Here is a 17,914-nt window from a genome sequence, read left to right on the forward strand (position 1 = left end):
TGCAGTTATTCGCCTTGCTCAAATAGAGGGAGTTTACTGTCCATTCGATCACACGTTTTGACCAATCAGAATCGAGTGTCTGTTGTGACTTTTTGTCCATGTGATAGAAACAGTAGATTAAAAATGCTAATAGTACTTACTGGATACAAGTTCAGTGAAACAAAATACAAGAACTAAGGGTAAAACTGCCATGATAACCAACTGTAATTTACAATCTATGTATCATCAATAGGACAGACATATTTATAGGACTCGTGAACACTAATAATGTACATATTAATTATGCAATTATCCGACAACTTGTGAAAGAACACAGCCAGAAGATTTTTAACCAACAGTTAACACCGATATACAATTTATTTTGCAATATACTTAGGATGCAATAAATTGACATTTTGATAACATTCGAAAGATAAATATCATTTAGTTTTTATTTATCTATGGATCCGTTTAACTATAATCTCTGTATTTATCACCCTCGTCAACAATTCATTTCACAATCAAACCGGATACAGAGCTGTTCTTTATGGTCAATATATTTCGCCTTTTTAAAATTTCATATCTTGTGTGTGATTAGTGTGGTAGACATTTTACTGGCCAGAAACAGAATCGAACCCGGAACCTCCTAGTTACCCCAAGAAAGTCTTGAGTATCCCAACGGGTACGGGGTATGCGCCTTCATAATATGCTAGGTCCTCTCATTAGGAGGAATGAAAGACTCCGTAAGTATTTCAATTTTATTGACAGATATAATAGACATTTAAAGATTTTCTTAAGATTCCGTTTATCGTGATGGGTAAGAGATTTCCGACAACCGAAAATGACAATCAGAACCCTGCTTGGATTTATTATTCGAATTTTACTACAGGCGGAAGGTGGACGTTGAAATAAAGTTCATTTTTTGTGTGAACTACTGCTTGAAAACACCCCAGCAAGAGGCTGAATATCATACTGATTTGTAATGTTTGACCCGATTTTGACATTCGGTGTCTTGATAGCTTGTTTCATATTTATATCCTATGCATTTTCGTATCGATCTATTTCAGTTTGCCCCCCCCCCCCGGAGGTGTAGGGGGTGATAAGAATATACCCTTCGTATGTCCTGCGTGTCGTAAAAGGCGACTAAAAGGATCCCTGTAATGGGGCAACGTGTTTGCCGTGCGTTGCGGCCAGTGTCGGTGGAGAGTGGAATCCTGGTAATTGAGTGGCGATTTGGTTTGCGAGCCTTTTCTCTGCAACACATTGCTTTGGCCCACAATTCACCTAGACAGGAGGTCAGAGTGGCCCACTCTGATCAATCGGCTTTGGTCGTGTTCAGCTGACGAGTAGGCGCATCTTTTCCACTATTCTGTAATATATTTGTTGCAGTTCTACCTTTGTGTCCTACGTGCCTACTCTAAAGCAGCGGCTTGGGTCAACTAGGTAGAGTAAAAATATTTATTCTTTACTTTGTCTAGGTATATCCCTGTCTGTCCTCGTAGGGCGCATGCGCTGGATATCCGCGCAGTAGCCTGCATGGATATTGCAACCCTTCGATGGTTGGAGAGCAGGCAAGGATGAATCTTTTCAATCAATCAAATGGCTTCTCAAACAAAGAAGACTCGTACTACAAAACGTATGTCGACCGAGGATATAGAACCATTACCAATAAAAACTTCCCGAACCTGGCCTAGATTTCTGGTCATACAAAGTACTAACGATATAAATCTTAGTAAAACATCATCTTTTTTGATCGCTAAAGGTCCTGCTGGCTTAGCTGGCGAGCCCAAAAGCGTCAAGAAAATGAGAAATGGTACTTTGTTAGTGGAATGTGCTAAAGAATCACATGCTACATCATTATTAAAATCAAAAACTTTAGCCAACATTCCTATCAAAGTAGCACCGCATAACTCTCTTAATTCTTCAAGAGGTGTTGTACGGTCTCAGGATTTAGAAGGCAGCTGTGAGGAAGAGATGCTTGAAAATCTCGCCTCACAGGGTGTTACCTACGTCAAACGTATTTCTATCAGACGTAATGGTATTATTATTCAAACAAACACCTGTCCTGACCTTTGATAAACCAGATCTTCCTAGGATGATCAAAGCTGGTTTTCTTGCCATACCAGTTACCCCTTACATCCCAAATCCATTGCGTTGCTTTCATTGTCAACGCTTTGGACACAGTAAAAACGTGTGTAAGGGGAAAGCTGTGTGTGCTCGATGTGGACAAGATGGTCACGAAAGTACCTCTTGTCAGCTCGACCACCACTGCATTAACTGCAAAGGGCCTCATTTTGCCTATTCTAGAGAGTGTCCAATATGGAAGAAAGAAAAACAAGTTCAGCAGGTGAAAACAGAAAAAGATATACCATACCCGGAAGCAAGGAAGCTGGTTGAGGCTGCAACCCCAACATTTGCAATGTCTTTTGCAAATGCAGTCAAGCCAAAAACTGCTTCTATTGCTTGCCAAACGCCTGCTGAATTTCCAGCTGAGACAGAGGATTCCTCGTCGCAACAAAAACTTCCGGTTCCACCTAAACCTAATATTAAGATTCCCAGCTCCCAGGCTGTTAGTAAGCCTGGGCGGGCTGTGATAGAGGAGATTGTGCCCCCCACTCCTCAGCCAATTGGTGGAAATCCACTAAAAAACAACAAAAATACGGAACGTTCTGATAAAGACGTTCCTCGAAAATTAAATACCTTTCGTAGTAGGAAGGGTGACGAGGATCCTGTCGGAACATATAACAGGTTCGGGATACAGGACAATCTTATGGATGTTGTTGTTGAAGTACATGACCCCAAACAACATCATAGAAGTCCTGTTAAACCTCCCTGAAAATGGCAAATTCCATAATTCAATTGAATTGTCGTGGTCTTAAGCCAAATCTCAATTCAAAAATTTAATCCCTTAGCTATTTGTTTACAAGAAACTTTTTTAAAGAATTCTGATGTCTTAACACTCAGACATTTTGTTGCCTATCATTATTTTGCTAATAATGATGGTAGAGCACACGGTGGTGTTTCCATTTTCCTTAATGGAAATATTCCGCAGGGTAAAGTCGCCCTCAACTCGCCTTTACAGGCAGTTGCAGTGAGGGTGACTCTACATATTCCTATCACACTCTGCTCTGTATATTTACCACCTAGTTTACATCTGAACCCCAGAGATCTTGATGACCTTGTCGCACAACTTCCCCTCCCGTTTAAAATTACGGGAGATTTCAATGGTCATCATTCACTCTGGGGTAGTCCAGGTGATAATAACAGAGGTAAACAAATAGCGGACTTTATTAATATTAATAATTTGTGTTTATTAAATGATGACTCGCCTACTTATCTACATCCTGCCACAGCTTCCTTTTCTTCTCTTGATCTAACCATTTGCTCTCCGGTCCTGTTTCAGGATTTTACATGGAGAGTGAATGAAGATCTCTGTGGTAGTGACCATTTTCCCATCTTGATAGATAATAATGGACCCTCTCCGGTTGAAAGGCCGCAGAGGTGGAAGTTACATAAAGTTTTTTTTGAATCTTTGTGTCTCTTCTCTTTTGACGCAAAGGAGTTAGAAGATGCAGATGAGCCCATGGCCTTATTCACTTCAATTCTTCAGGATGTAGCCGAGCAGGCGATTCCGAAGACCACGACTGAGCCCAAACGTTTCAATAAACCATGGTATAATAACGATTGCAAATCCGCTCTTAAAGAGCGTGATCGGATTTTAAGGCGCCTTGAGAATCACCCTTCCATGGAGAATATTGCAGCATACCAAATGGTCCGGGCGAAGGCTCGTAGAACCATACGCCAAGCAAAGAAGTCTTCATGGCAAGCTTATGTCTCAAGGATCAATTCCCGTACCACTTCCAAATCTGTATGGGATAGGATTCGCAGGATTAAAGATAAAAGTAGTGCATTATCAGTTAACCATCTAAATGTTGATAATACTACCCTAACAACATTTCCTGATATTGCTAATTCTCTGGCCAGTACTTTCTCATTCAATTCATCATCCAATTTCTCCTCGGATGCCTTTCGGGGTATTAAACATCAACAGGAGAAAAGGCGACTTAACTTCAAGTCCCGTAATGATGAATGTTATAATGACAAGTTTTCTATTGCTGAACTCCGTGATTCTCTTAAACGAGCTCGGGATACTGCAACTGGCCCAGATGAAATTCACTACCAGATTTTAAAACATTTACCTTTACCAACACTCTTAATATTACTAGATCTTTATAACCGGATTTGGGTTGATGGAAATTTCCCGCCTTCGTGGCATCCCTAAACCGGGTAAAGATCCTACGAATCCTACCAATTATCGCCCGATCGCTTTAACTAGCTGCATTTGCAAAACCATGGAGAGATTGATCAATCGAAGGCTTGTTTGGTACCTTGAGTCCAACAACCTCATTACAGACCTCCAATGTGGATTTCGGTCCCAAAGGAGCACTCTTGATCATCTCGTTAGATTTGAAACGTTTGTCAGGGATGCTTTCATCCAGAAGCAACATTTAGTTGCTATATTTTTCGATCTGGAGAAAGCTTATGATACCACATGGAAATATGGTATCATGCGCGACCTGCATAACCTCGGTCTGCGGGGTCGCTTACCTATCTTCATTAAAAACTTCTTAGAAGATAGGTCGTTTAAGGTACGTTTGGGATCAATATTCTCTGACCCATTTCCCCAGGAAATGGGAGTCCCTCAGGGAAGTATATTGTCTTCCACACTTTTTTCTATCAAAATAAATACGATACCGACGTGCCTTAAACGCGGGGTCGACGGCTCTCTTTATGTTGATGACTTTCAGATGTGTTACGGATCGACAAGCATGCAGACAATCGAACGTCAGTTGCAGCTTTGCTTGAATTCTATTCAACGATGGGCAACTGACAATGGATTTCGTTTTTCGAAATCCAAGACTGTGTGCATGCATTTCTGTCAAAGAAGAGGTTTACATCCTGATCCGGATCTTACACTGGATGGTAGTCCCATTCCAGTTGTAGATGAAACGAAATTCTTGGGTTTGATATTTGATAAGAAATTATCATTTATCCCTCATATAAAAACACTCAAGAAGAAATGTCTGAAAGCCCTCAACATATTGAGAGTCTTATCAAACACTGACTGGGGAGCAGACCGTAAGGTCTTGCTCAGATTATATCGAGCACTGATAAGATCTAAACTCGATTATGGGTGTATTGTGTATGGGTCTGCCCGCGAGTCTTATCTCAAAGAGCTCGACACCATACACAACCAAGGACTTTGAATCAGTTTAGGAGCATTTCGAACATCTCCAGTGCAGAGTTTATACGTCGAGGCGCACAAGCCCTCATTGCACGACAGACGTGATAAACTTGCACTGCAGTATGCTACAAAAATTGCATCTCTGCCCCATCATATTTCATTTAACACCATATTTAGACCCTATCATGAACACATATATTTACTTAAGACTAATGTTATTCCATCATTCGGTATTCGCATTCAACCCCTTTTGTCTCAGGCTGGTATCAGTCAAGACAGTATTGCGAATACCCCTTTCTTTGAGACACCACCGTGGTCTATATCTCCTCCCAAGATTAATCTCGATCTTACAACAAATAAAAAGAAAGATACTAGTTCCGCAGTGTTTCAGTCTCTCTTCAGAGAGTTAAGGTCTAAATATGGTGATTATGCTCCAATTTATACAGATGGTTCCAAAGATGGTGATCGGGTAGCTTCGGCTACTGTTACGCCATCTGAGACTATTTCTGTTCGTCTTCCCCCTGCTGCTTCCATATTTACAGCTGAACTCCAGGCCATCTTTCAGGCTTTGGAGTTCATTAAATCCTCTTCATCTTTAAAACACATTATATTTACTGATTCTTTGTCCTCTTTACAGGCAATAAATAATAAGCAGCTTGTACACCCTTTGGTAGCAGACATTTATCGTCTGCTACTATCACACGAGTTTAACGGCAAGGACACCGTCCTTTGCTGGCTCCCCAGTCATGTTGATATTAAAGGGAATGATCAAGCAGACTTAGCTGCCAAGTCTGCTTTAGATCTTCCCATGTCACAATTTCTTTTACCTTTCACCGATTTTAAATCGTCCATTAACTTTTTTATATATGACCGCTGGCAACGGTCTTGGGATCTTGCAGACACAAACAAACTTCATCACATTAAGCCTCTCTTAGGAGGCCAAGCTCCTATAGAACTAACAGGAGGGATGAAGTTGTTTTTTGTCGCTCTCGCATTGGTCATACTTTTTTAACTCATATTTTCATTTTAAAGCGAGAGCCTCAACCAGAATGTGAACACTGTCATGTTCCTTTGACAGTTAAGCACATTTTGATTGAGTGCAGGCATTTCAAGGATATTAGATCGAATTTTTACCGTTGTCAGTCACTACAGCACATGTTTGCCCAACCGGGTTTATATGGTAAAGTGTTAGACTTTTTAAAGGAGACAGGTTTTTATAATAAATTTTAATTGTATATATCATATCATTTCATTTTTGTATTTAATATTTATATGCATAATATGTTAATAATTTTATTAACTGTGATATTGGTTTTATTTATGCATATAATGTTTTTCTGTGATATAGTTTAGCCTGTCTTGTAATTTTCACCATATGTTTGGCGCAATATAGCCCGGTTGGAGCTGACGTGCCATAAAATCACATTTCATTTCATTTTCATTTCCATTTCAGTTGAGCGGCTGGTGCGTATGGGTTAACGATCTTAGGGTCTGTCATTGAGTCAAGTGGCTGGTTTCGATTCCCCGCGTGTACGTGACAAGAAGTAGGATGACCTGACCAACTTTACGGGTATTTTCCGGTCCCTCCACTTTCCCCCCAAAGCTAAAGACCCGTGAACGTCAACCCAATATGCCATGCAAATGTGGGCGAAAGGGCCAAATACAGAACTGCTATACATAGACGAACTATAGATTCCTGAAATTGTTAAATTTACAAATCTTAGTCCCACTGATCAACACAAAATAAGTTATGATTTAATACCAGATCTAACTACAGTATTATCATTTTAACTGTAAACAGATACGCATATTCCATCATATTACTTGTGTCTATTACAGGGGCAATCAGATTAGAAAAATTAAAATTGACACTAAAGGAAAATCAGAATTCAATTACGTAAATGGTCATACATATCAGATTGGGATTTATCTCTCAATTTTAGAAATTGCCTGTGATTCGAACAATTTTGTAAGTCTAGTCGTCATCGACTTCCAATTAGCTGAAGTTATTTTACGTGTACGCAAACGGTTACACGGGTGGAACCCGGCTTCCGTTCCATCCGATCGCCAATCGCGTTTTCCTTGACACGTCCGCTGTCCCGCATCACGGGCTGGATGAACGTCAATGAACGTCAAAGTCTCTTCACATATAATTACAAAAGTTAACCCTTGGTAAAACCGAAGATAGCGGGCACTAATTTAGTATGTTGGATTGGGATAGCATATATGTATTGTTTAATGGTCGAGAGCGAGACATTAAGTAATATATTGTAACAACATGAGGGCCGTGAGGCCCGAATGTTTTTACAATATATTACGCAATGTCTTAAGCTCGAGACCATTAATCAACTTAAAATACAGACACTTGCACGTGCTTTGCAATGAAATACGTCACTCGAGTTCAATATTTTACCAAGTTACGCTTGGCACATTGCCCGTACGATTATTTGAAATAATGGTACTCCAACATCAAAGGATGACGTCACATCTGTATTTTAAGTATTGTTTAATGGTCGAGAGCGAGACATTAAGTAATATATTGTAACAACATGAGGGCCGTAGGCCCGAATGTTTTTACAATATATTACGCAATGTCGTAAGCTCGAGACCATTAAACATCTTAAAATACTGACACTCCGCACGAGCTTTTACGTCACACTAGTCCAATATCTCACTGGTATGAATAAAGTACTATTGGCAAGTTGCCCGTACGATTATTTGAAATAATGGTACGCCAACATCAAAGGGTGACGTCACATCTGTATTTTAAATACATTTACTAGATGCTGTCCTTGACGGGCCCTCCCGGGGAAACTACCCATGAAAATCCCGGAAACATTCTCTACTAGCACCGTGATCGACATCAGTGCCACCGCGATTCCCTATCTATTTTAAGGAGTGGCCTTCCGCAGCAATGATCGATAGTTCAAATACATCATCATCTTACGAAGACTGAATTTGAATCTGAAATATCCGAGGAATATTGAGTGTTATAGACCATATTTGTTGCCCAATGGTATTTTCTTACACTGGACGCGGTCCACATTGGAATTTACCCTATTTTGAACCAACAGTGTGTGTTGAGTAGAGTAAGTCAAACAATCAAAACATTTTGAACAAGACAAGTTTTAAAGGTGCATTATGTAAGAGCTAAACCTGCCGTTTTCTTCATATGTTATTATGTTCTATATTGTTTGGCATTTTGGTTTTTACTATTATCTAATCACCCCACAACGTAAAGAACGATTTCAGTGTGTTCCATGACCTCAGAAACCTACGGTTAGACACCAAAATTGTCATCCTAGACTAATAACTATGGAGTTATTGGGGATTATTTGAAATGCCGGCCGTCATGAACGCCATGTTGAATTTCTAAAAACGCTCAAGGGGTAAAAATCTACTTCAGCGCTGAAAATTTTCCGCGGATGACACGGTCACGTGATTGAGATAAACCCTTTTTATATGATTTCGATGGGTTATTATTAATAGGTTAATAATCATATACAGGTGAGTCAAATACTTATTTTAATGGCCTAAAACATTCAAGGGATCACGCTGGTTAATTTGATACCACATGGATTACGGCGATGAAGTGTGATGGGCGAACATATATATACACGCACACTTTGATTTTATTTACATAGATACTTTACCCTTTAGGTACAATATAGAACACATTATTTTCGTTTACTTTTATTGTTTAAAGTAGCTAAGTCCGTAACTCAATATCATCCAAAATCTTCGACATTGGAAACACGATTTTTTTGGCAATTTAAATCAGCATTGGTGTTGTGATCTTACCTAGAACAGATGGGCTTCTGATATCCAATATTTAAGACAAAATAAACATTTTACCATTGGTACACGAATCGTGTACCATAATGCCTTTCGGCGCCATTTGTAACAAGGTGCTCAAAGAATGAGGCTAGACATATTCCACAAGTCATGTCAAACGGTGATATCAAGTTCTTATTTGGAGAGCATGCGCAATAAATAATATCGGTGTTGACTGGAATAACCAGACGCTAGAAATTGACTTGCTGTTCAGACTTCTGGCGTATTTCGCCGAACATAACTGATAACAATTCACAGTAAAACGGACACGATTGAATGTAAAACAGTTTATATAAATTCATATTACATTACTATATGTGTTGCGACCCATTTGTGCCAATCTCTAGGACCAAAATATTAGCGATTTAGCTCCTTTAAATTGATCAAAAATAAGGACAGAGCTGAATTCATTAGATAGTAATTTAGGGGGTTAAAACTAACAACCTAGCTAGGTGATATTATTTTGAGATCTATGTTCATGGAAATAAGTTCAACTTCAGTCGAGTCTATAAAGAAGACGAAATGGAATCAACTGAACGTGTTGGCCGACAAGGTAGCTCGGGATTTTCACGTGTAGTTTCCCCATACCAGTAGTACAAGACGGGGGGTCTGACAAGTAACGATGTCTAGTTATTCGGATGGAACTAAATACCGAGGTCTCATGTTAGCACTTTAAGAACATCTTGACGTGTAAGAGTAGACCGGAAAGTTGTCCGGCAAAATTACCCTCATGACGTTTGTCAGTCGTTACTTCATGCGCCCGTTTGGATGTTAAACCCCATTTCATGTCATTTCAGTTGAAAGTAACGTGAAATATACATTGCCATAACTTACATTTGGGTTGATCTTGGTCGATTTTAATAACATTTGGACCATATTGGGAATACACCTCTTCCTGTCAATAGTCAGTCTGGTATACCTCTAAATAAATGTCAGACGATTGGTATTGCATTGTCTTTGCAAACAATGAGTTTGTTCGTTCAACACTTTTACGGATCTGAATGTTTAACGTTTCATAAACGCCACATTGTGATCAAATGGGAACTAACGGGTATGAGGGGTAGATGTACAACAACTACACTGACTAACGGGTATGAGGGGTAGATGTACAACCACTACACTTACAATCGAATACCATAAGCTTGGAACAGCAACAGAATTTCAAAATTTAAATTCTATTTTTCATTGTAGATTTTTATTGGAAATAAGCAAAATTGCATCATTTTAAATATAGTTGGTACAATTTCCAAGCGCTGTCTACATTAGACGAGTTTGTCTGTTGGCGGTGACCATCCTGTGGTATTATGTGTGTTCACGCGGACTCTTTTCCCATCGCGTATAAATGAACAATGTCTGTGATAAATGTAAACCACTTTACAAGGATTCAGCACCCTGTAACGTAGAATGTTTTCAAAAACCCAAACGATGAGTAAGTCAATACCCCATGTCGTAGCTTTCTTGTGCAGATATACGGAGGCTGAAAGTGGGAATCGACCCTGAGGCACAAACACATACGCGTCATGAGAACCCACGTAAGTCTTTTGGTCACAGAATTCGCCCGACAAGTCGCACGAGTCTTCTAGATGTCCATGACGAGTTAGGGCATACATGAGTCTGTTCTTGGACAACACAGTCTTGTTTATAAGATGAAACCCCCTTTCAGGATAGCAGTCCGCTTGTGTGACCATAACCAATTGTCCTTGTAAATGACTAAATACGTATTCAAATATATTTGAAGTCTTATGGGAGTCATACACTCTGTGAAATTTCAATTTTATACCATTCGAATATATCTTCGATTCCACATAGGTTGGCAACGAAACATCGTCGAATAACAAATGGATTTCTTCAACGTTGACATGCATAAGTGTAGATTGTAGACTGGAAATATATTCCTCCATTCGACGATCAAGATCGACTAAACTTAAGTCCGGATGAGATAATCTTGCTTTAGGTTGATAGAGAAGAGGGAAAGTCAAAACAACTATCATCTTAACATAATTGGATGGAGATCCAGACTGCAGGTTGTTTACAAAAATTGATGACGCTGGTCGTTTGTTCACAATCTCGGGAGATGCTATTTTATGTAATTTGTCAGATGCGAATATTGAGGACGACGATGCTGGAGATGATGCATAACGGAGATGAGGATTAGGTGATTGGTGTCTTATATATAATACCAGAATTAACACCAATACAACACCAACAAAAGAATCTCTTACTTTCTTCATCACCGCCAAATGAAAGTCCTGCAAAAGGTAAACAATCTGATCACGTGCAACCCGAGACAGGTTCAGTCGGTACTGTATAAAATAGCCGTGTGTTGCAGTAGGTTAACGAATTCAGATTCTGTCTACCACTTTTCAACAGACAAATCACATCCCTTGGCTCTTCCTTGTTAAGTAGTAATGCAATAAGATAATCTGAATTACAGCGTGAAATTCACGACATAATTCTAATTATAAACCCAATAGTAATGCCTATGCAACAAATAATATCCATGTAACTTTTTACTTACTTTATTATAGTAAATTGGGTATTTGACATGTGTACAAATGCATTTGTATGACGCATTTCTTAAACATTGCAGTCAGAATGTGTATTCTGTTCAATTTCCATTATTACTTTTAAAGGGACCATCCGGATTTTAACAGAGTCTCAGAAGTAAAAGTCCGTGTACGTATGAAATTTATGCGCAAATTATAGAAGGATGGTGTACTTTAATTTGTCTCAAAATTTGAACTCAAAATATTGAGTCGTTTTGCGTGGAAGTCCAAACCGCTTATCCGGACACGTAACCATTTTCAGATTACGGGTCAGTTTTTTCGTTCGGTGACCTAATAATCTATTGCCGTTCCTTTAGAGGTCTATACAGTGCATGACCTATGTCCAGTACTTGATAACGAAAGGTAAATTTCACCTACACTTTATTTTAACACAAAATTAAGCAGTTTTATTCTCCATATATAATCGAGATTGGCTCTTCAAGTTTTAATTTCTTTTCACAGGTTTAATACATTATTCAATAGCTAAATTTGCCTATGCAGGCTTTTCTTTAGGCCTTAAATGTTATATAAATATTAATTAGACCTGCCATCGGATGCCCGAGACTTTATCTATATTAGAATAGATATACCAGTACCATGGTTACTATAATGAACAATTAATGCACACATATTGTGAAAACTACAAACAGTGATAACTTGGCTCAGAATAGAGTAATTTAAATGAAATTTTCCATATATTCACTCTGTATTAGGCTATCTATTTTTGAACTAGTTTAGGAAGAACGACAAGATCTTTTTCTAAATCTTACATAATGATAAAGTATCTTTAAGCAAGTCTCGTTCAGTTTACTTTCGTAAACATTTTGACATTTCACACATATTACGCGGTAAAAGCGACGTAATTCCAACCCTCATTGTGGTAACAGATGGCGCTGTTTGAAATTATATGGTGGCTGATAGTGGACCAATATCCAGAGTTGTTCACACTGGATAGTGGGATTTGTGTGGAGAACATCCTCGTAGCCTCCCTGAACAAATGATTGCCCCACCCCCACCCCACGAAAAAAATATTGTCGACCATAGTTCTAAAAATACCTACTGTTTGTAATAGACAGCAGTCAGGGATCATCATGTGGAGTATTGATTTACGGATGTGGCACCTTGCACCCAGTCTAATATTAATAGTTCTATCTGCCATATATTTTGTACTGTCTTTCCCAATGGCCCAACTTTCGTGGGGCCCGTCTTGTCACTATGTTCATAGTTCAGAGTTCTCTACAGGACGATTTTCTAGGCTGGATAAGGCGTTTACGGCCGTCCAATTTCCTAAATTTTTCGGGGGAGGACCAGTGACCGTCCAGGGCGAGGGCAACAGAGATAAGTGCCTCGGGCTCGGGCCCCGAAAGGGTCCGGCGATTTGGTGACATAAAAAAAAATGTTTTTTTCTAATATATTTTGTATGAAGACAAATTTCCCGAAAATCGTGGCCTTTTTTCGACGATATTAACGATCCCACATTGGGTGGGTTGGCAGCGGGAAGTTGATATCAGAAATGTTTCCATAACCCGAAACCCGAAATATTATTTCTGGTTGACATGTAGAGATCTTGTTAATTGTCCAATGTATCCGCCGTTTCTCACTCGACCAGCTAGCTTGACAACAAGAATTGCGAACAAGGACTGGCCCGTTTGCCAATGGCACATCGGGGCCCCTGGCAGTGTGCCCCCACCCTTTCACACTGACCCCCTGTCTGCGGTAGTGTTTTCTGCTTAGAACTAAGTATATGAAATGAAATGAAATGAAATGGGGTTTAACGTCCTACTGTTCTGCTACTAAACTGGCCTTATGAAGACGGACATACGCCATACAGTGTGCTATGAGGGAAATTTTGCCCGGGCAGCGGCACTACGGTCTACTCTTATATCGATTTCCAACTGCCAAGGGATCTTTTACGTGCACGCCAATGTGTACACGGGACCTCGGTTTTTCGTCCCATCCGAACGACTAGACAGCTGTCCTTGTCAAGCCCTCCGTCCTGCATCACTGACAAGGGGAAACCACGCTGGAAAATCTGGATGAATTTTCTTCGCCAATGCAGGGATCGAACACCCGACCTCATGGCTAGCTAGCTAGCTGCAATTTTTAGCCGAGATAATTCTTATCTTCGGCTGCAACTGATACACTAGGTTCAGTTGCAATTTGTTCAACACATATCATCACAGTTTGCATGGAAATAAGTGATTATGTTACAAATAGTGAAGAGTGGAACACAGAAATCTTAATTTTATCATACCGAACAGTTTTTTTGTATTTTCGAGTGATATATAAACATCACGTGATTCTAGTACGGCCGCCATTTTAACTGAACAAAAAATTCGCATAACAGTTGGGTTAAATCAAATAATATAATTATTCGGTAAGATTTCACCTTTATTTCAATGAGAATTGGTTTATTATATGTTAAGCTATGTGCAGTACAGTTTTTGGGTCAGTGTACTTGGAAATTAAGGGAGTTATAGGCCAGTAATTTTTTTGTAGTCAAATGACTACAAAACTTGCGCAAAGGAAGGCCTTGGGACGCTCCACTACTGTGGTTGGAGTAAGACGTAAGACATCAGTAGTGGAACCATTTCTTCATGCTAGCGAGTCAGCGTCTTACCCACTTAGCCACGTGATCCCCACTAAGTATATGACTTCCTTGTCGGGATATACTCCACAAAGCACCACTTCAGGTCGAAATGTCAAAAAATTTCTCGGGCGAGGACCCCCGGACCCGATACAACCTGAGAGGTGAGAATCCCCCCCCCACCCCGCCCACTGTGAGTGGCACCTTGTCAATTGGGCCCATACCTATTACACCATACCATACCTATTACCTAATACTATAAAAATACATATAAAGGTGGATAACTCCGATAAACATGTCAATTCCTGCAGTCGAAGATATATGTATCAATGAAAGTAATTTATTTGGAAACGATAAAATGGTGTATTTTGATATTAATACGACATTGAAACAATATTCACGAACAAGAAATTGAGCCAGGGAATGGCCGCCATATTTTAAAATTTTTTAAAAATAGCATTTTCTTGCATCGAAATGTTCTTAGAGGACATCATACAATATACAAGATTATAAAAATATAAAATAAAAGTACAAAAATTATGCACGGGCACAAGTTCACAGCACTCACATAACATGACAGTGACATGTGTGCGCATAAAAAAGAGTATTTAATAAAATATTATACATACATATGAGGCAGTGGCTATTTGCCACATGTGGTAAGCAAGAATTTCAAAATAGCCTTACGACTACAGACCGCAATTGTTACCCGATTTTAATGAAACTTACAGATTATGATAATATTGATAACATCTCTGAGTAGCAAAACTTTCGGCCACTTCCGGTTGGCGGTTTCCGAGATATGGAGGTTACCACACATTTCATGTGGCACGGCTACAGACTGCAATTATAAACCGATATCCATGAAACTTACAGAATATGATGACATTGATAATACCTCAGAGTAGCCAAAATTTCAACCACTTCCGGTTAGCAGTTTCGGAGATATCAGGTTACCACACATTTCATGTGGCACGGCTACAGAGCGCAATTACCAACCGATTTCAATGAAACTTGCAGTTTATTATTACATTAATAATATCCCAGAGTAGACAAAGTTTTGACCACTTTCGGTTAGCGGTTTCCGAGATATCAGGTTACCACACATTTCATGTGGCACTGCTACAGACCACAATTATCAACCGATTTCCATGAAACTTACAGAATATGATAACATCAATAATATCTCAGAGTAGCCAAAATTTCGCCCCTTTCCGGTTGGCGGTTTCCGAGATATCAGGTTACCATACATTTCATGTGGCACGGCTACTGACCGCAATTACCAACCGATTTCAATGAAATTTACCGATAGCGATAACATTAATAATATCTCAGAGTAGGTAAAATTTCGACCACTTCCGGTTAGCGGTTTTGGAGATATCAGGTTACCACACATTTCATGTGGCACGGCCACAGACTGCAAATACCAACCGATATCCATGAAACTTACAGATTATAATGAAATTAGAAATATCTCAGAGTAGCCAAAATTTCGACCACTTCCGGTTAGCGGTTTTCGAGATATCAGGTTACCACACATGTCATGTGGCACGGCTACAGACCACAATTATCAACCGATTTCAATGAAACTTGCAGATTATAATAACTTTAATTATATCTCAGAGTAGCCAAAATTTCGACCACTTCCGGTTAGCGGTTTCCGAGACCACCATCATTAATTGCGGTCTGGAGCCGTGCCACATGAAATGTGTGGTAACCTGATATCTCCGAAACTGCTAACCGGAAGTGGTCGAAATTTTGCCTACTCTGAGATATTATTAATGTTATCATATTCTGTAAGTTTCATGGATATCGGTTGGTATTTGCAGTCTGTAGCCGTGCCACATGAAATGTGTGGTAACCTGATATCTCGAAAACCGCTAACCGGAAGTGGTCGAAATTTTGCATACTCTGAGATATTATTAATGTAATTAACATCTGCAAGTTTCATTGAAATCGGTTGGTAATTGCGGTCTGTAGCCGTGCCACATGAACTGTGTGGTAACCTGATATCTCCGAAACCGCTAACCGGAAGTGGTCGAAATTTTACCTACTCTGAGATATTATTAATGTTATCTGTAAGTTTCATTGAAATCGGTTGATAATGGCGGTACGGAAACTTGCCACATGTGGCAAATAGTCTCCGGATTGTCTTACCACATGTGGTAAATAGCCCCAGCCTACATATGAATATATTATGTTGCGACACTTGACGCTATAATAGTCAGTGAGTGGATTGGCAAGGTTTTGGGTATATATTTCTTTCTCTTTTGACATTCAATAAGAAATTGTTGATCGGTTTCAATTTTGTTTGTATTGCATTGTTTATAAAGGTGATCCTGGGGGTGGTATATTATCCAACAGAATAATGAAAATTTTAAATATAAATATTGATTATTGTAAAAGCTATAAATAAGTTAGATTATGGTTAAATGTGCATCTGAATTTTAAATTATGTGTTAATGAACTAGCCAAGTAGTAAGCAGAGCTCTAGCGGTCCTCTGTTCAAAACATTTTCAGGAGGGGCGATTCCCATAGTATAGAATCTTTGAGACTTTAGTTCAACCCATCTCTCATTAAGGGGCGGGAATAAGGACATTACTGAGCACCATAAGTTGAACAATGTCCAAAATCTAGCATGCAAAGTCTTCCTAGGTCTGAAAGAAAACAGCTCAAATATAGCAGCTAATGGTGATCATTTTATTATGGGCTTCGTGTCTAACGAAACAGAGTAGAAGTACTAAGTAACAGCTTTCTAATTCCAGAATACATGTACCTATTTATCTACTAGAATACCTGTTTATCTACTACTAGAATACTTAATGGATGGGCAATTGACCCCAAATTTACCACACAATCCGCTAATATTAATACCCCCGTAACAAAATGAACATTATGACAAGAACGTAGTTTGTGGCTAGTTCAAAGCCCTAATCGACATGATTTTAAACTATATTCCCAAATTACATATTAATTTAGAAGTTATAATAGTATAAAAACATTTAAAGAAATGTGTTAACCATTTCAGTCGTTCGATGGCTGAACAGGGGTAATAAATTGTTTTAAGATCGTGCGATTTCGTGGGCTAGCGGTTAGCCCACGGCCACATCGTATATTCTAGATTGTAAATTATTGTTTTTATCCCCCTTGAGAGACATTTTCCTTTTAGAGACCAAGATGGGTAACGGCAATGAAAAGGGTTAGTAAATTTAAAATGGTTAGACCGTTTTGTTTTGGGTGAACAATGATATTTTAAATTTTTATGTATATGTGCTAAACCGTATTTGCTACTTTCATTTTATTCTGAAATGCTGATCTATTAAATGGGCATTTTAAATTTATTCAATGTTATGTTGTATTATATGTGCTTTAATCAAACTGGGCTAGATAGTGTGTTGGCATACATAATATTGTCGGATTAATTAAGTTTGGTTTGGTTCATGAAAGAACATTTCTTTTGTCAACAGCGCCAAAAATATTGCAAAGGTGACCGACAAGTAAAGATATGTTATAGATATGCATATTTTGCACATCATATCCCAAATTTAACATATCTTTCCTTGTCGGCCACTTTTGCAATACTTTGGGCGAAGTGGTCAAAAAAAGTTCTTGTCGGTTCTTGTCAGTGATTAGTAGGAACCCGGATCGAATAATTAACACATTAGATTAACGTAACATTGCATTTTTTAACTAAACCAAACGCTCATTTTAGAGACTTAATAA

The 17,914-nt window shown here is 39.0% G+C and overlaps 1 protein-coding gene across 1 annotated transcript in view; it reads left to right on the forward strand.

Annotated features, from left to right (window-relative positions):
• Nucleotides 1-586: 586 nt before the first annotated feature.
• LOC130010459 (ribosyldihydronicotinamide dehydrogenase [quinone]-like) overlaps nt 587-17,914 on the forward strand; it is a 49,017-nt gene continuing 31,689 nt past the window's right edge. Inside the window, exon 1 of the mRNA XM_056102638.1 lies at nt 587-722. Within this exon, the coding sequence (XP_055958613.1) occupies nt 671-722 (52 nt within the window). The 5' untranslated portion in view covers nt 587-670. The remainder of the gene's footprint in view (nt 723-17,914) is intronic.

This window comes from Patella vulgata, chromosome 8 (assembly GCF_932274485.2).
Source record: "Patella vulgata chromosome 8, xgPatVulg1.2, whole genome shotgun sequence".
In the NCBI taxonomy this organism is placed as follows: Eukaryota; Metazoa; Mollusca; class Gastropoda; family Patellidae; genus Patella; species Patella vulgata.